Source organism: Festucalex cinctus, chromosome 12, assembly GCF_051991245.1.
Source record: "Festucalex cinctus isolate MCC-2025b chromosome 12, RoL_Fcin_1.0, whole genome shotgun sequence".
Classification (NCBI taxonomy): domain Eukaryota; kingdom Metazoa; phylum Chordata; class Actinopteri; order Syngnathiformes; family Syngnathidae; genus Festucalex; species Festucalex cinctus.
This window is the reverse complement of record NC_135422.1, coordinates 8,989,810-9,006,884: the sequence shown is the minus strand read 5'-3', so window position 1 is coordinate 9,006,884 and position 17,075 is coordinate 8,989,810. Positions and strand designations below refer to the sequence as shown.

The 17,075-nt window shown below is 40.5% G+C and overlaps 1 protein-coding gene across 4 annotated transcripts in view; it reads left to right on the top strand.

Annotated features, from left to right (window-relative positions):
* Positions 1-17,075, top strand: part of LOC144032163 (signal-induced proliferation-associated 1-like protein 1) — a 51,205-nt gene that overhangs the window by 10,055 nt on the left and 24,075 nt on the right. For 2 of the 4 annotated variants that reach the window (XM_077539866.1, XM_077539869.1), the window contains exons 2-4: positions 12,775-14,465; positions 16,233-16,363; positions 16,841-17,029. In XM_077539866.1, the coding sequence (XP_077395992.1) occupies positions 12,986-14,465; positions 16,233-16,363; positions 16,841-17,029 (1,800 nt within the window). In that variant the 5' untranslated portion in view covers positions 12,775-12,985. Of the gene's footprint in view, positions 1-9,584; positions 9,632-9,988; positions 10,130-12,774; positions 14,466-16,232; positions 16,364-16,840; positions 17,030-17,075 lie in introns of those variants that run through there. The other 2 variants (XM_077539868.1, XM_077539867.1) reach the window with 2 other exon arrangements.

Below are 17,075 nucleotides of genomic sequence, written 5' to 3'. Positions count from 1 at the left end.
TCATTAGATTAAAATTGTATCGCCCAACCCTAGCTCCTCCTACATTTTCAACAGTAAGATAAATGCTCAGCAGCAGGGATTTTTACTGATTAGCTTGTATGTAACGTGACCACATGATTGTATTGATGCGTCATCATGCACACTTGTTTGTTACATTGATCGTTTTCCTGACTAATTTGGTCACATCATCGACTGCCTCCATGTTCCTGTGGAACACTTGGCCAATCAGGAAGCAAGTCATTGACAGTGACCCAAGCCCACTGGTGGGCTCACTACACGTGCACAGTACTTTCGCATATTTGCATGCTGCAGGGCAAGCTATGAGAGGAAAATGTTTCGTACCAGTGTTTGCACAATTATGATTGACGTTTTAATTGGTTGGTGTATGACCTCATTGTGTATCTCTGCTCAAGCTTGCCTATATAATTCACAGCAGTGTAAGCAGTAGCGTTCACGGTGGTGACAAAATTGCTCACACTTTGGACTTAGTATAAGTTGTTTTGTTTTAGTTGTAGTTTTAGGTTTAGTAGAAGTAAATAAATTGGCACAAGAAAAAAACTTACCCGCTCCCGTTTCCTCCATGTTGATGTTGTCCCTGTTTTCTCCTGCCTTATAAGACCCTCAGATCGATGGTCGACTTTACCTCACTTTTTAAATTTTTTTTTTTTTTTACCTTGTATCATCATCTGTGGAGTTTGAAAAACAATGAGCCCATTTGGGGAAAGTAAAGAGCAGAAGCACTTACACATTTACAAATGACTAAATAAAGTACCAAGTACCGATATTTGAAAAATCTACTCAAGTAAAGTAACTGAGTATCTGTACTTCACACCACTGTGCTTTCACAATGCCGTAAATGTGCTGAACAAAACTGGTTTGGTTTCAGATATCTGCTGTGCACCCCCCCCCCCCTTTTTTTTTTAGTATTTTTGTTTGGCTGCACCTCAACCCCCATCGAGTGAATTACAGGCAGTAACCAGTTCCCCCAGCCCTCCACCGTGCGTCAACACTGTTAATTATCCCGCTTCTACTCTCACATCTTTGCTATTTTAATCCCACACTTGCTGAAACGTTTTCATCCTTAAAACACACTTGAGTAAACGGAAGAGTGTGTAATGGGGACGCGGTTTGGTATGTCCATTAGGGCTGCACAATATATCGAAAAAATATCGATATCGCGATATTGGACTATGCAATATGGATATCGCAAAGACATGCAAGAAGTTTGATGTTGAATTTTATGCTTTTATCTGAATTTGACGAGTCAGACTGTCAGGTTTACCGGTTTGACAATTATTAAACATGACTAAAAAGGAGGAGAAGACACTCAGTTCAAGGCTCACGAGGAGAGAGGAGAGGAACTGACTGATACAATTCACTACTGTTGAAAAAAAAAATAATCCCCTCATCACCCTCTCTTTTTATTTGGTTTCCACGCCCATAGTTCCATGGGTGTTCCAACCCTAATAATGCAAATGCAAAACATAGTTGGAACACTGTACTTAACGAAAATGTGCACTGCCATCCAATAATTGAACATTATCGAGAGGTCATTCCAATTAATTAAGAATACATTAATTTTGATTATTTTGCCGCATGAGAAAAATGTAATTCATTAGATAATAAAAATGTCATTTCTTTAGTTACATGTTAAATATCTCGATAATATCGATATCGCTATATTCAGCAACTATATCACATGTTTTTCAAATAGCGTGCAGCCCTAATGTCCATTATACACATGGAATTGGTACATTGCACAAACTGAGACTGTCTCTCTCTGGAGTATGCACCCTGTGATTGACTGGCAACCAGTCCAGGGTGTCGTTTACTGGAACTCAGCTGGGATAGGCTCTAGCTCCCTTCAACAAGGACACTAATATCACTAATGAATGGTGAAAACAATCCTGTGAGAACAGTACTCATCTTTTTGGAAAGTCAGGTTGTAATATCAATAACAGTTGAAAGAAAGAAGAAAGTTGCTCACAAACAAACAAAGCCGAGAACATTGTGTCTTTGAAAGCACTATATAAATAAAGATGACTTGACTTGGACTTGACTTTGGCAGAGCTAACGATAGAGTCCAAAAGATTCCACCAAGCCGAGTGTGGCATTTTCACTCAAAGCTAGTAAAAAGCAACATTGGTGTAGAAATCACGATGCTATGCTCACCTGATGTAAACAGGTTGCTAGGGAGGCAGAAGGTGTTTGACCCTGTGCCTCACTAGAAATGGTTGTCATGGCTAGTATACTCTGAAGGGCATCACTAAGGGGGGGTTGTTGTATTAAATGTACATTTTGAATGTCACCTCAGATGGTTTGGCCTCATTAGGGGGCCTCAGGGGGCTTGTTTGTCACCAAGGACATTCAGTAATCTATGATAGTTTGCTCCTAAGGATGTATTCTTCGAGAAGAGATGTTTCTTGTACTACTATAGCAAATGAAATAGTATAGCAGTAAGTTATTTGGAGCAACATATAGTAGTACAGTTGTACAAATAGGTATTTAATCTGAGTGTGAAATCAAGTGCCTTCGCCGATGGAGTGTTGTTACAGTGCTGGTTGACAGGGTGAACTCTGGGCTTTGTCATCAGTTTTTGGCAAAGTGCCACCACTTGCGGTTTTAGTGCTTTTAACTTAATGACGCTCTGTTAGCCCGCTGCCATTCACACACATAAATTCTTTGTCTCCACGACAAATTAACCTGCTTTTAAAGTACCAGAAGTCAGAGGTAGCGGAGTGGTTTTCAATTTCACACATGCACACAATAGTCAGGCACAGATGAATAATACACTGAACAGTTTTTACTGTTGATTTTTTTTTGGTAACAATTCTAAGTTGAGAGAAAGCTAATAAAAACAAGTCTGAGAACAGTCTATGGTTGGAAAATGTGAACCCCTGCTGATTTCCCCTTTTGCTCCTCTCCCAGAACTGCGCCACATTCTCTGCTTTGCATGTGTTTGAAAGTTGGGAAATGTTGAAATATGTACACAGAATATTTATTCTTCTTTATCTTGTTATTCTTCTACTACTATACTTTAACTGTGTAAGTATATGCTACTTCCAAAAAGTAAGGTATGTTGAACTTTGGGGTGTAATTTCAAGATGAAGCTAAAATGGACTTAACTTGACCTATGACCTTCACAAAGTGTACAGAAAAACTGTCCATATTATAGTGTCTAATATCTACAGTATGTGCCTTTAAGAGGCGGGGCTGGCAGGTTGGCATTTGATGGGGGGTTGGCCCAAGATACAGCGATTCTTCATGTGAGTGTCTGGGCGTGAGCTGTGGCTAACAGCAGATCTTATATGAGTGTACTCAGTGTTGCGTGTTTCACTCTTCTCCCAGAATTTTAATAATTGACTGAAAAGTGCATTCATGCATGTAGTTACAGTATATTTAACAAAATTGTTATAGTGGGGTTGTACTACAGGATACATCGCTGAAGCACAGCAACAGCAAACAAATGGTAGCATTGCTTGTGTGTGTATTTACCATATGTTTGTCTTTAAATATCTCATTGATGCGATGAAGCAATGAGAAACCTGCAGTGGATTATGTCACTCGAATGGCATCAGTGTGACATGTTTTAAACAAAGGTGTCCAACATAAGGCCAGTGGGCCAAAACCGGCCCATCGGGGTCCAATCTGGCCCGTGAGGATAGAACACACATGCAGTTTTTCACTAAAATTAACTGTTGTTGCTAGTTTTATCCACTAGAGGGCGCACTGATGACCACGTATATGACATTCTGAAATGTGGTTGTTACTCAAGATTTAATGAAAAATATATTTAATAGTTTTTGTTAAGAAATTTCAGAATAGAATAAAATAACGAATGTGAATATTTTCAAAATGTACATTTAATCATTGCACAAAAAAACAGGAAGTAGTTTGACCTGTCACTCACTTGAGATTTTGGTTGAAATATGGGTGAAAGTGGACTCTCTGAATTAAGTCAACTCAAGTCATCTTTAAAATGAGTTTGACCCAACTACTTTAAACCCTGGTAGCCTTGTACTATGAATATCACCCACTGCAGCAGGACCTGTATTTGATTGTGTCAATGAAGCGTCAATAGCAAGTAAAGTTGTGTTGAGCCTCGTTGTTCTATATAAAGAAGGCATCAACGCTAAAAAAAAAAAAAAAAAGTCAACAAGCTATAATCGGATTATTCTTAATTGATTTAAAGTGTGTGCATGTACAACATTACTTACAGTGGTGTTCGAATTTAATGGCCAATTAAACCACTAATCTTTTGGAAACAAGCCCAAATTGGAGTAGTACCTTTTTATATCTGATGTGGAGTTTTACCTGACTTGTTTTTATTGATCAGATTAAATCTTGGCAGAGATTAGAGGTCATGCATAATGAAGAGCGCTCAGGGAGGAAAAAGGAGTGCAGTGCTGCCTGGAGAAGAATGCAAAAAATTCTAATGAGGTGACCTGGCTGCCGAACTGCGGCGGTTGGGAGCCGAGGTAGCAGGGAAAAAAAAAAGTGGAGGTCTGCTTCAGGCTGCACTTCCCCTCTCCCTGCACTCGCTGTCCGCCTCCAAGCCGCCAACTGCATTAGTGAGACGACAAGCCCCTGTTGCACATAACAAAACCGACCGTGGTAGAAATGGTAGCAGTTCCACAAAAAAGACTCCAGAAGTATAAATGTAGTTCATCCCACTCTTCTGTTTAAAGTAATGTTAATTAAATCTTCTAATAGGTTTACATGTTCTAACTATACGTTAAAATTTCCTCACAAATTGCATGAAAATGTTGAGAAATGCTTCCGCTGAGTTAAACCACATCAGAAAAAAAATTGAAGAACTTAACACTGATAATACATCACAAGCATATCATCTTCATACAGCATGCAAATCACCCCCTGGGGGCCAGGAGCAGAACAGGGACGGCATCCGAGCAATCTGATTGGATGCCTTGCAAGCGCTCCGAGGTGATGTCATTGTATAATTTCTGCATTCCTTAAACTTCCTTTTCTACTGCGCTGCACTTCTGCTCATCCTTTGAAGAGGTTTTATTGACAGAAGCGGACTCTAACAAGTACTATTTCTAGTACCTGATAAGCAAGGGCTGCGAGAGTCCTGAGCAGCGACCATGTAAGTGACGTGAACCACTGCTGATCTCTCATTGGTCAAGTGGATAACCTCATTGTAACATTTCGATGCACGACTAGAAATTACATGCTAATATTAGCTTAAAGTGATACAACACTTATTAATAATTTTCTAGTATTGGATTAGGCATTGTATACAAAGAACAAAAGTGTCTCTCTGCCATCTTATTCCCTGAAGTTTATTTTAAACCGATTAAGTATCAAAATTCGAACGTAACGTGGGGGACGCCATTATCCTGGTCACGTGATCGTGGTGACGTATCCCGCGCGTAAACAAAAGTCGGCTTTGGTCATTTCAATGGGAGTTTGCTGACGTAGTGGGCAAGAAAATCACCCTCTTTGATCCAAAATACTGTGCCAATTCTGTTCAAAGTAAAATCCTCAGCACGTCCGGTTTCATGTCATCCCGTGTAGGGGTGGGGCGATGGGGTGTGTTCTGCTCCTAATGTGGGCTAAAGCGTGCTTAGCACACGACATGTAGCTTAGCCTAGCAGAGTGAAAGTCGCCCGGATGTTTCGTCTGGATCTGCCAGTTTCATCCGGCTTTCGGTTGGAAGCAAATCTTTGGCGTGTCCTCGGTGGCTGTACTGCTTTTGAAGAAGTGCTTCTTTGCTGTAAGGCGTAATTCGTAATTCCACCTTTGATGTCCGCCGTGGGACGTGACAATTCCTTGTGAGTCTCTTTTTTTAAATTAATTCCACGTCATTCAGTGTGTATTTTACGCATGCAATACGTCATGATGATCAGGTGACTGTCCTAAATGCCCAATACAGTACTTAACGCAAAAATATCCATAAAAAGTGCTATAAAATCACAATTGCTCAATTAGCTCAATTGGCAATTTTTTTTTAGGGAAGAGTTGAAATTAGCCATTTCACAGACTAGCTGGTTAGTTTTTCATAAGTCTTGTGTTCCTTTAAACACTGTGATTTAGTTTCTCCATTCTGCAATTTTATACTCCACAGTCATTTTTTCAGTCGTACAAAAAAAAAATAAAAAATAAATAAATAAAAAAACATCAAAGAGACAATACTGAGTATACGCAATTAGAACTGTCAAAAAAAATGACCGGTAGCAGATGCAGTAATGTTAGCTTACATTATTTATGTTAGCTTACATTGTGCCTGCCTAAATAGTGGATACTTTAGGATTATATTCCATTGCTCACTTCACCTTGTGTAACCACCACAAGAGGTACAGTTTTTACAGCTTCCCGTAGAATCCTCATTGTAGTGTTTAATAATGATACATAGCTAGACATGACAAAACTAAGAACTCACGCTAATGTTAGCTTATCCTCTTCCTTTTTGTGCTGTTGACCCTGCAGAGTTATATTGTCTTCATTCTCCACTTTAGAGGTCCATTTTCTTGTTGCCTTGAGTCTCCTTTCAAATAAAATGAGAACAGGTCCTCTATTATTTTGGGTTGGTAGCATGTTTGTTAGCATGAGTGCAATGTGGCATAGATTTCAGTACTTTTTCAAAGTGGAAAACTGAAACCCTAATCTGACTTGCAGTGGAAAGTGGCATTAGTGCCCCTTTTGTGACAAACAGACCACCTAAGCAGTGTAATTTACTTTTTTTTCTCTAAGCAAGTGTCTCTCTGAGTCAGACATTTATTGCAAAACCTCCTTGACCACCCAGGTAATGACATTGTTTACGTTTACACCATATGTTATTTTCCAATGTTTAAAGGCTTAATTCCGCCATCTCTTCCACACAACTCTTGATGTATTTTATGGATTAGACGAGAGGAAAGATTGAGTACAGCTGTGCTCGAGATAAAAACAATGTCTATATACAGTACTCCACAACTGTCCTCTTATAGGCGACTGTGAGTGACATCCACTTTGCCAGTGTGGCGCTCTGCCCATTACTCTCCGAGCTGTGCCGCAGCGATAGCGAGGGCCCCGGAGTCTAGCCCGAGCAGCACATCACACAAATAATGGCGATGATGAATGGTGATGCGCTGTCACCGGTTTCTCAAGCGCTTAGACGCCATTTGATGTTTACATCCACTTGTGGTCAGTTGAACAATTCGTCAGCGCGATGCTCATCTCGTCCTGACGTGCCCGCTTTGTCTGAAGTGGGGCCCTCGTCAGTCAGCGCTCTCTGTGTAATTCGGCTGCTCGGGCTGAAGTCATGATGTCATGGCGGAGTCAGAAGCTTAAAAGTTGAACAGCCAGTGTTGCGTATTTCTCGAAGAATTTGTCCGAGCATGCCCTGCTTCTTTTTCTCTTGGTTCACACAAACACTCATCAGTTCCTCTCTCAAATTGGTGGCGTTCCAGAATATGACTGGACGCCGATAGTATTCTTGTTTGTCTGCCAGCAAGGCTCGTGTCTGTTGTTATGTGAAGTTTCCTGGTTCTCAGACTTGCTCGGTCAGACTGGCAAGGTTGTGCCTGGTTCTGTGCCAGATGTGCACACGAGGGGAACCAGGTTTGGTTTAGTGTACCGCTGGTGCAGAATCTTCCTTTTCTGAAGCCGCCTGACTGTCCACCCAGTACAACTGTATTTGGGATTAGACCCAAAAGTTGTCTTTGCAAAAACATAACATATTGTCTACTATCCTAAACACGACATTCTGATTAATATTGTGTTTGTGGAATATGAATAAAGCAGCAAATTATCCACCTCAGTGGGCGGCCATTTTGCCACTTCCCGTTGACTGAAAATTACATCACAGTTCCTCAGGGCTCAGGTCACGACGAAAAGTGTCAAAACTAATAAAATTATTCGACAAATCGTTTTGAGTCATTTGTTTTTCTTAAGATTAAACAAAACCTCTGATTTCATCCTCTGAACAGTAATTATTCTTTGATTTCTGTAGTCATTCATGAAAGCAGAATGATTATCTTTTATGTTTTCATCAAAATAAGACATTTGCAAACATCTGCTTTGACTTTGGAAAACAATGGCCGTACCAGTAACTGATTCTGTTTCAAAAAGTTTGATGAGTACAACATCAAATCCTCGAATGTGATATTGTGTAATTGTTTTCTTTTTTTTTGTTTTAAATCACTAAACAATTCCAAATAAATCATAGTAACTGGTAAACAAACAATTTCAGGAAAAAGGGTTTTGTAATACACTTTTAATTCAACATTTTATCCGGTAATGTGTTTATACCATAGCATCAATTCTAAACATATTTAGTGACAGTCCTTGTCACGAACAATCACGGCTCGCCTGTTCTCTGCATTAGGACATGTAATGTTTGCACTCTGAGCCGTGATTGGTCGTTACCTGAGCAACTGTGATGTCATTTTCAGTCGACAGTCAGTGGCAAAATGGCCGCCCCCCTGAAACAGATAAAACGGGTGGATTTTCATTTTTGGGTTGATTTGAAAGTAGGATTTTAAATACACCCTTCAGTTTTTCAGTCTTAAAAAAATGGAACACAACCATTTAACAACATTGCAATATTTTCTTTGACAATTTTTGTGATTAAGGTTTTTCATTTTAGTATACCTGAGGTCAGACTGAGTCATTTTGTGTGTCTAAATCTATCTTAAAAATATCTTATTTTTTATAAATATAACCTCCTGTTTATTTTCCATTCATTTTTTTTTCTCTTTTTTTTCTTCATTTGGTTCTCTTTTTTTTTTTTTCTCTTTTACTAATATATTATTAATTTATGTTCTTGGACTTCTTCCTACTCCCTTTGAACATGTCAGTTATCAATTATGACTTTACTAATAATTATTTTCCTTTTTATTTTTTATTTTCTTTCTCTCACTTTTATTTTATATTTTGTATTGCATTTATATGTTCAATAAAACCAAACAAGTAATCTTAGGTTGCCCTTTGTTGCTGTTAAATTTGATGAATTACGGATCTTGAAAATGTCTTGGCTTCATTGCCAAAAGCTGCTTTTTCACCGTTTTTGCAAATGAGTCTTTAGACTGTGTCATTTCCTCAAAAATTGGTGTTGATTCAACAATGACACAACTTATTTCATGACCGTCATGCGACACTCCGTCAGACATGCGTGACAGTTTATTCCCCTCCCTATTGGATGCCACACTGTTGTCAAGAAAGGATGTTTCATCCGTTTATGCTTACTCCAAACTAAATCCCGCCTCGCTTCTTGTTCCTCAGCCTAATCCTTATCTCTCCAACTCCTCTCGCATCTAATTCATCTGGTTTTCCTGGCAGCGCTCGTGTAAACAACCGTAGCGAAGTACCCGTGCCAGGCAATTTTCAAAGACTTCACTGTGTTGGAATGAGGCCTCCCTCTCGGCCAAGGCGGGACAGAGAGATCTTTGTGCCTGCTGCCCATCAGGCCCTTAGAGCAGGGTACGATTAGGGAACATGGCGAGCCCATGGGCTGTATGGAAGGGAGCCTTTCTGAAAAGCGGCGGCGTCAGCCAAACAACCCCTCAGTCCCATTCATCCATGAAGCAATTACAAGCTTGTACGACACTCTTTCCCATCCTTTGTCGCAGCTTTGAAAACACTCAACACATTCAACTCGGAAACATCCATCTTGGTTTGCATACTTAGGGTAAGTAGCGTTACTTTTACAGCAACTTTCTGAGACAACTCCGTGACCAAGATTCAGCTCCCCCTCCCTTCCCTTTGTTTGGGAATAAGTGTATTTAAGACCAGTCTGGTCTTGTTCATAAGTCTGTTTCTTACTCATCACATTACTCATGTTTCCTGCTGATTGCCTTGTGTCTGCCTTCTACCATTGACGCCACATTTGATTTTGTCACAAGGCTCTGAAAGTTCCTCTTTTGTTGTGCGTCACAGGTCGGTTTGTCAGATGGTTGCTTTTCCTCTGTCTGTCCTAGAAAGGGCACTCCTCCGTGTCTCTAAAACCAGCCATTTAATTACCTTACCCATAGTGCTTTGCTCATCTCTCGGCAGTCACTTTAACCAACCTACGGGGAAGTCGGACCTAATTAAACTCATCTAGTCGACACATTCAGATGTCTGGAATTGACCTTCAGACCTGTGAAAGGCGAGCGGGAGAATGGATGGATGAAGCACGACAGGATGGGTAAAAATGAGTGCTTGTTATTTTGGTGGTTGCACACAAGTGCTCTTTAATTGCCTGTCTCTGACAAATACTGTGTATACACACACGCACACACTCTGCTAGTCAATTTATACCTTTTAATCTGACAGCTCCCATTGTCCATTTATGTCTGTGAGCGAGGAGATAAGGACAGTTTTCAGGGGTGCGTGTTTATGTGTGTTGTTTTTTCACCCTAAAGCTTGCTATATGCATCATTTCATTTGTATGTTATAGTATGTGCTTGTATGCTATAGTACAGAAAGTATGTACTGTATTATATCAATTCAAGTCACTATCAAGTGCACTACTTGTCTGCCACCAGCAGAGGCGTTGTCAATTTGGTCTTAATTACCAAAAAAAAAAAAAAACTAGTTTGTGGTGACAAAAGTGGAAAGTATATGTATTATTGAATGCAGTTATGCAAATAGATGATATCCCATAGATGTTTTTACCATATGGATTACCACTCTTGTCATTACTGGGAGAATGTTGCACTAATTACTCTTTCCCAAATCCAGTCAACCACACTGTATATATCTATTAATAGTGGTAGTGACTATGCATGAGCCGATATTAGATTCTGACAGTATAACTGTGACCAAATATTGCTTTGTCACAGTATTAAAATTACAGCTCCTGACCTTTTTTTTGAAGTATTTGGTTAATATTTGTATTCCCCCATTTAACATAACCTATTTTGAAGCGAAATATAGAATATCTAGTTCAGAAGAAACATATATCTTGTTACAGTTAAATAAATAAATACATAACTGTTATCATTTATAATAGTGTACTGTTTTAATTCACCAAGTAATTCAGTGTCCCATTACTGGTGAGCTATTTTTAAAACAGACTTAACTAGTACCATTTGTTTGTTTGTTTGTTTGTTTGTTTTTAAAGGACAATGCACATTAATCGGACCAAAAAGGAATCTATTATGTGGGTTCCATCCATCTATTTTTGTTCAAATTTTGAAGTATTGTGAAAATGAACCTAAATGGAAAAGCTAGAAGTGTGCAAAAAAGGACTAAAATTTGTAAAAATAAATAAATAAATAAATAATAATAATAAATATTGAAATATTTATGGCATTAATAAAAGAAGCAAACAATCTTTAGTTGACAGTCAGCCAAGTGTCTTGTGGCAGTGAGACGCTGTCATATGACGTCATCTCATGGTGCAGTCTCCTCTCCTCTCAATATTGGCAAAATAATACCAAATGGAAACAGGCATAAGTCGCATGTGCGTTTTGTACATTTTCACTAAATTTGCTTAAAAATTTTGAAACATATGGATGGAAACCCCTTAATGTAGTTTTTGTACAGTGTCTTCTCCTACTTGTTTATTTTCTACTTGTTTATTTCAATGCAAAACCCTGATTGCTTATTGCTTAATGATCACCTAATAGTGAACTCCTAACAAAAAGCCCGACTTCATGCATAGTACCGTGCATGCGTACTTGTTTTAAATAAACTTAGCTGTGATGTGATGTTGTTGATGCCACGTGAACACGTCGCTGCTGCAGCCCCCGTCGCAGTGAACGCTGAGTGCTTGTGGCTAATAGGATCACAGCCTCAGTCAGTCAGTCAGTGGAACCCTCATTTCCACCACTGTCTAACTGCCAAACTGGCTTGATTCGCCAGGCATATAGGATCATCTTCTCAGCTGACTTTCAAAGCGCCTGTTTGCTTTTTTATTTTTTTTTATTTTTTTTGACGTGAAGCTTGCAGTATTTGATCCTGAAAAATGCAATTCTGCATTACAATTCACTGCCCATTCCTGCTGAATAGATGGCAACTGGCAAAGGTTAAGAAGAGGTTTGCTGTCAAGTTTGTCGAGGCATCCAGTTGATATTTCTCATTTTCTTTCCTCTCATGTACAAATGCCTTTGCAGACTTTAGAAGCTCCTTTGAAAATAATACATTTGTAAATAAAAGCATTTTTGTGTGCTCAGATCTAAGCAGAATAGGATTACAGCTTTGCCAGTGGCCATATTATTGGTGATAGTGGGACCAGTTGAAGTGCTGAAACAAAGCTGTGTGTTACATTCTATTACCGGATGTATCTATCTATATATTTTGTACAATCTTTACCTTTCATGAAACCACAAAACCCACCTGATCAACACAAAGTCATAATTGGACTCATGAGACAGCATTGAAGTCATTTTGGAATGCTTTCATGTTTTGCCTCAGATGTTTCTGCTATAATTGCTTTGAAAGCCCGCATGCCCTTATCTCAAATTGAACATGTCAGTGACTTTTCACTGCATCATGAAAATCCATCAGCAGTTAAAGCAGGCATGCAGGTCTGGTTTGTGGGATCGATGTGCCTCACATTCAAAACAAGAGTTTGTTTTTGCTTCTTTTTTTTTTTTTTTTAATGTCGAAATGGTTTAATATTTGGATGTTAAAATTTTAAGTTGCCTTTTTTTTTTTTTTTTTTTTTTTTTTTTTTTATATAATTGAAAATGCATATTGGGAGGTTTAATTATTGACCAGCATTCCAAACCCAGTATTTGGAAGTTTTTTGGGGTCAAATAAATTATATGCAACTTTCTCACTGCATTTGCATACCCACAATTTTGGGGGAAAAAATACCTAATGATGCTTTTTGTGTCTTTTCAGGCCAGTTTTTGGAGTAAAAGCATGCTGATGGAAGGCTTTGTCGCAGCTGCAACTACTATGCAGGCTTGAGTGAGGAAGTGGCGGGCTCGCCCCTTCCCATTTTTTTTCCCCTGCTGACAATCAACCTGCTCATGAAGTCTGGGAGCAGCAATCCATTCCCGAGGCGGCCATGTTTACCTGCTGAGTGCCTTTAGCCTCCGGCACTCGTGTCATGACCAGCCTTAAGCGCCCACCGATGGAGTGCGCCGTCGGGGGCTCCGTCCCTGCCACCGATGAGTTTTACCCTCGCCACATGCGCATGGTCAACGGCGGCGCTGTGCCGACCCGCGCGGACAACGTTCACGGCACTGTGAGCGCAGGAGTGCCAAAAATGGGCGTACGGGCTCGTGTGGCCGATTGGCCGCCAAGGAAGGATGTCTCGCGGGCTCTGTGGCACTCGACCACGGAGTCTGAAATCATGATTGTGCCTCTGAAAAATCACATTAAACTAGGATCAATTATCAGCCCTCAGGACTCGTCGATGCTGCGAAATATCCACAATACTTTAAAAAATCGAACGCAGGCCCAAGCTAACAACTACTCCACGAACGCTCGGCATTTGGCACCGGGAGACTACAGAGGTCCGCCGCGCCGAAACACGCAACAGAAGCGAATCCATCAGCGCAGCAACAGCGACATGACCATCAGTGAGATGGAAGCCGGCGGAGACAGCGGCGAGGACTGGGGACCGCCACCGGGTGTCAAATGGTCCCCGCTTCGCCGCGAGTACGGCAGCACGTCCTCAATAGACCAACACGGGGCTGCCGGTGAGAGCTTCTTTGAAATGCTTAAAGGCTACCAAGGGGAAGTAGACCAGCGTAGCCCAGCTCCACATCAACTGGAGGACATGCTGAATGTTCGGCCCAAACAGGCCACCCTTGACCTCTCGGAGAACGCCGCGGACGGCCAGCCTCCGAAACCTAAAGACAGGGAGAAGCCTCCAAAGAGGCGCACGAAATCGGAAACCGGGGGCGAGTCTATATTCCGTAAGCTCCGTAACGTGCGGGGCGAGTCCGACTCGCCGAGAGCCGGATCGGATGTAGAGGACAGTCGAATGGAGGAGATGGGGCCGCCGCTCAAGCCGTGGGTGTGTCAGAAAGGCTTCGCCCACTACGACGTCCAGAGCACGCTTTTTGACCTCAACGAAGTCATTCAGTTGCGGCAGAACGCGGGCCGGAGGAAGAACAACACCACCACGGGGGCTTCTGCCGCCGCCGTTGCCTCGGCTAGCTCCACCCTTTCGTCCACCCACAGCCTTCCGTACAGCTCTCCGAGCGGTAGCCAGGAGGACCTCAACTCCAGAGAAAGCCCCGGTCTGGACTCGGGGGACGAACAGAGCAATGAGATGCTGCTCAGTTGCCCCTGCTTCCGGAATGAGATTGGCACAGACGCAAATGCGAGGCACAGGTTGGGAGCAAATGGGGCGGGCTATTACGGGTTTGTGGGCGGCGTAGCAGGTAGCTCTACGAACTTGAACGGAGAAGCGAACATGTATGAAAGCTCCGTTAGCACACACTGCACCAATGCGGGAGTAGCTGTGCTGGAGGGACCGAAAGAGGGTCCAAGCACAGTCAGCGAAAAGTCCAAACAGTACATCGTGGAGCACGTGGACCTTGGTGCTTACTACTATCGAAAGTTCTTCTATTTAAGGGGTAAATGAATTTCATTTTTACCATTCATTCATACTATGTGAGTGTGTATTGTCACAAAAAGTGCCAATGGTGCATGCTGTGTTCTCCCTCGACATTGCAATTATTCCATTATGGCCTGCTACATTAGATCGTTGTGTTAAATGAAGCATGGGCCGATTTTAGATTCTGATGGTATGATAACAGTGTTATCAAAATATCACGGTATTAACCCCTGGTTAGTATATTACCCATTTTGGGCTTTTCTGATGTACTGTATTTGATGTGTTATATCAAAGAAATAGTATTAAAAAAAAACAAGCAAGCTAAAAAAATCAGAAAACTGTCAAAACATGTAGAGTTTCAAAATGGCATCATGCAGTCATTTCAAAATTTTTGCAAATTGGAGAGGGAGATTTATACCATGTTTCTTTATAAAATGCCCATTTTGGTCACATTGACGCCAATTATAAATGAATTTTTTTTTTTTAAATCCATCCATCCATCCATTTTCTGAACCGCTTGCTCCTCACTAAGGTCGCAGGGGTGCTGGAGCCTATCCCAGCTGGCTATGGGCATTAGGCGGGGGACACCCTGGACTGGTCGCCAGCCAATCGCAAATACTGTAAATCGTTGTTTAAAAAAAACAAAAAACAAACAAAAAAAACATGCACATTCTGCTGTTATGATTCATTGAATTTTTCAAGGCTCTAATTAAGACATGAAATATTCCAATTTGAATATTTAAAAGAATATATATACAGCATAGTTAGTTTTGTTTATAGGCTAGCACAATATTGCTTTTATTGTCCACAGAAGGCATAAAAAAATGCCACTGAACATTTTGAGTAGTTGAAAGTAAAAGTTATTTATAATTAACTCAGCTATCACACTTAAAAGGCAGAGCCCATTTTGGGCTCAAATGCCAGAAGTCTAGTAAAAAAAAAAAAAAAAAAAAAAGTGACCCATGGGTAGAAATCAGAGTATTAAAATTAGAGCTCTAAAGTAATTTTTTTTTTTAAATTTTATTTTGATAAATAAAAACATTTTTTTCCCGTTGAACAGAATACATTTTATTTTTAATCAAAATATAGAATATTTGGTACAGAATAAACATGTACCATATTAATTACGTTTCAATAAATAAATAAATGTACCATATTAATTAAGTTTCAATAAATAAAAAATAAATGTTAACATTCTTCAGTTCGAATTCTTCTTAGTAAATAACAGTGTCCCATCACTGGAGAGCTAAGGCGAGCAAGGTCTTGCTCAGTCCCTTCTCCATGTGTAACTGCTCGCCCCTCTCCTCTCTGCTCGAAAGAGAAACGTTAATTGGAGGCAATTAACTTAAAAATGTATGTTTACTCAGCTTTGCAAGCAGCCAATAATATTGTGTCCCCCACAAGAAAAGAAAAGAGCTCATTATTTGACATTCAGTATTAGTGGTTATTGAAACCTTGACTTAAAAAATAAATAACATATACTATCACGGCAATATTCTGCTATATGACGGAAATACGTGGTTTATATCAATCATATTTTATGAAATATGTCAGTATACTTGCTGTATTGCCCTTGCATGCAAGGGTCACATTCACTTTCCTGCTGTTTATTGAACAATGGTAGAACAAAAACACAAACACAAGCACACTCGTAATTTCTAATCAGTGTTTAAGTATGTTCAGAATGTGTTCAAAAATGTATGTATAAATTCAGAATGAAACATATGCTCTACGATAAACATGAGTTCACTCTAATCGTTCACCTTCCCTGCGTCGTCTGTTTCAGAACACTGGAACTACTTTGGGATGGACGACGCTTTAGGTCCAGTGGCAGTTAGCTTGCGCAGAGAGAAGTTGGAGGAAGACAAGGAGCACGGCCAGCAGCATAACTACCGCCTCATCTTCAGAACAAGCGAGGTCAGTCAGATTCATGTTTGCTGTGTTCACACGCTTTGTGGACAAAAGTTTGCGGATACAGGACTTAAAGAGCTAATTCATCAAGGGCAGTGCTGTTGAGGACAGGTGCTTATTATTAACTCACGCTTAGCCTACCTGCTAACATGGAGATCAATTGTGACCATGGCAGTCTCAAGCCTGTAATAGAGAAAGTATTCCAGCTGTGTATGATAGCAAAGTCATTGAGTTCAAACCTAGTGCACTGCACAATGAACGCTCTGTGCTGAGATTATTTTGACTCCCACCTCTTCTTTATTTCCTGTTGAATTGCAGTCTTCTGTTGATTTGTTTTATTTTTTTTATGTTTGGGGAGTAGTTTTGTTTTCATAGTTTCTCATTCTCCAAGAAATAAAAACACACCACAGATTTTTGAGGTTCATTCGTCCTGCTCTCTAATTCCCAACTTTAATCGCCTCTTCCTCGTCTTTGTCCATTCAGCTCACAACGCTCAGAGGTTCTATCTTGGAGGATGCCGTGCTTTCCACCTCCAAACATGGCACTGCTCGAGGCCTGCCCATTAAAGAGGTCTTGGAGTACATTCTCCCAGAGCTGGATCTGTCCTGCCTCCGACTGGCCCTCAACACCCCCAAAGTCACAGAGCAGCTGATGAAACTGGATGAGCAAGGAGTAAGAGTACTTTAAAAACCTACACAGGAAATACCTGTGAATTCAA